At 34.2% G+C, this 1,715-nt stretch overlaps 1 protein-coding gene across 1 annotated transcript; it reads right to left on the minus strand.

The window, feature by feature from the left end:
• Positions 1–189: 189 nt before the first annotated feature.
• On the minus strand, positions 190–1,350 carry LOC145136045 (homeobox prospero protein). Its single transcript, XM_079070246.1, has 2 exons — positions 1,176–1,350; positions 190–771 (listed from the first exon to the last, which is right to left on the minus strand). Exons 1-2 carry the CDS (start codon positions 1,207–1,209, stop codon positions 326–328), a joined length of 480 nt encoding a protein of 159 aa, XP_078926372.1. The 5' UTR covers positions 1,210–1,350; the 3' UTR covers positions 190–325.
• Positions 1,351–1,715: the final 365 nt, after the last annotated feature.

A 1,715-nucleotide genomic window follows, 5' to 3' on the forward strand; every position in this document is an offset into this window, starting at 1 on the left:
CTTATGAAACTCATCTTTTATGTCTTTAAAGTTTTATACAATTGTCTCTTAATTAATATTTTCATTTAGTTCCTTTCAAAATAGAAACACGCTCATTCAAAAATTCAATAAAATGAAACCTATGTATTGTTTTTTTTAGAACAACAACACTTTTTATAATAGAGAATAGCAGACACACACATCTTTCCATACGTATAAAATCAAGATCAATATTCATCCCCCGACCAAACATCAATACAAACATTTCATCAAAGTGTTGGTTTAATCCATCATTATTCCACTTAACATAATCGATTTCAAATAAAGCTTTTGAAATAAAGATTTTTCACTCCATACCATATCCTTTCTCCTGAAGTTCTTGAACAACTTCATTCTTCATCCTCAACCATAACCTAAGTGCTTCCTGATCAAACTTCTCTTTCTGCAACTGCTTCTGATAATTCCCGGGACCCGACTCCATATCTATTGTCCCTTTAGCACTCACCATTGTCCCAATCATCCCACCTTTTGCAATGAAGTCAGTCATGGCTTCTTCATCACCTGGGTAAGGGTAATTGATTCTCTGATACAGGTGAGCTAATTCTTTCTCTTCTTTAGGTACTGGTTTCAGTGTCCACCAACCAAGTGGAGATGTTTCATTGAATAGCCACATGGCACCAAATAGTGTGTATGTGCATACAAGTGCTTTGCCTATTTGCTTCCAGAAGTAGTAGTCCTCTTTTCCCAATCCTATTTTCTTTAGGTACTTCTCAGCAGTGAATGATTTAGCCACTGGAAAAGATGGGAAAAAATGATAGGTTAGAAGTTTTATTCTGAATGAACTTGAGCTTTATCTGGAAAGAGTGTTTAAAGATCGATCTTTGTCTGATCAGATGAACATAAATTCAGAAGTACACCATTGGGAATCATGGAATCCGGTCAAAGAGCATAAGATTGAAACATTTTGGCTCTGACATTTTATCAAACAGTTGGAGGGCACATTTTATTTTAAGATATTCTAAACAGACCAAAGTCAGACTGCTCCAAGGTTCAGAGTTTCATTTCAAATGAATCTTTGATAAAATGAAGCTCAAAATCACGAACGACCTCAATAAGAAAGCACGCAGAAAATCTCAATTCAACCTTCGGGGACGATTAATTTGAAAATAGAATTGTCGCAGGGTTCAACAAATTACCTGTTTCGGCAGCTCTATAACTTTTGCGAACCATCGAGAACACAAAGATGCGAGATTGCAACCTGTTTGAGTAATTACTTCATGAAAAATCTCAGCGGAAGAATCCCTCTAAAACCCTTTTCTTGATCTTGCAGAGAACAATATGTCAATACATAAGAAAATCGTTCTTTTTATCAATTTGTCATTTCTGCTCCTTCATGATCTATGTTATTCCACAATACCCTCTTTTCTTCAAGTTCACAAAAAAACAAATCAAATAAACGAATAATGATTTGTGATTATAGAAATAATAGATTTCATTTGATTACTTACTAAACATAAATAAGTAAGTGCAAAAAATTATTTGGAAAACCAATTGTTTTTAAAAAAGAAGCCTTAAATATGTTAGATGTGTGAGGTTTAGCTCAGCTTTGTTAGAGCTGCTAAACTCAAAGGAGTAAAATTAGAGTTTTTAGGTAGTTAAGGGTGGTGAGAATAAGTAATAAGTATCCTTTTTTTTCCTATCCAAACACGTTCTTAGTAGGGATGTAAACGATCGGA

Source organism: Lactuca virosa, chromosome 9 (genome assembly GCF_052849685.1).
Source record: "Lactuca virosa cultivar CGN04683 chromosome 9, Lactuca_virosa_CGN04683_v6, whole genome shotgun sequence".
Classification (NCBI taxonomy): domain Eukaryota; kingdom Viridiplantae; phylum Streptophyta; class Magnoliopsida; order Asterales; family Asteraceae; genus Lactuca; species Lactuca virosa.

Excerpts from the sequence above, each read along its gene's own strand:
- LOC145136045 (XM_079070246.1), bottom strand. The coding sequence starts at position 1,209 with ATGGTTCGCAAAAGTTATAGAGCTGCCGAAACAG. Across the intron at positions 772-1,175 it reads TTATAGAGCTGCCGAAACAG|TGGCTAAATCATTCACTGCT; the intron begins GTAATTTGTTGA and ends CATCTTTTCCAG.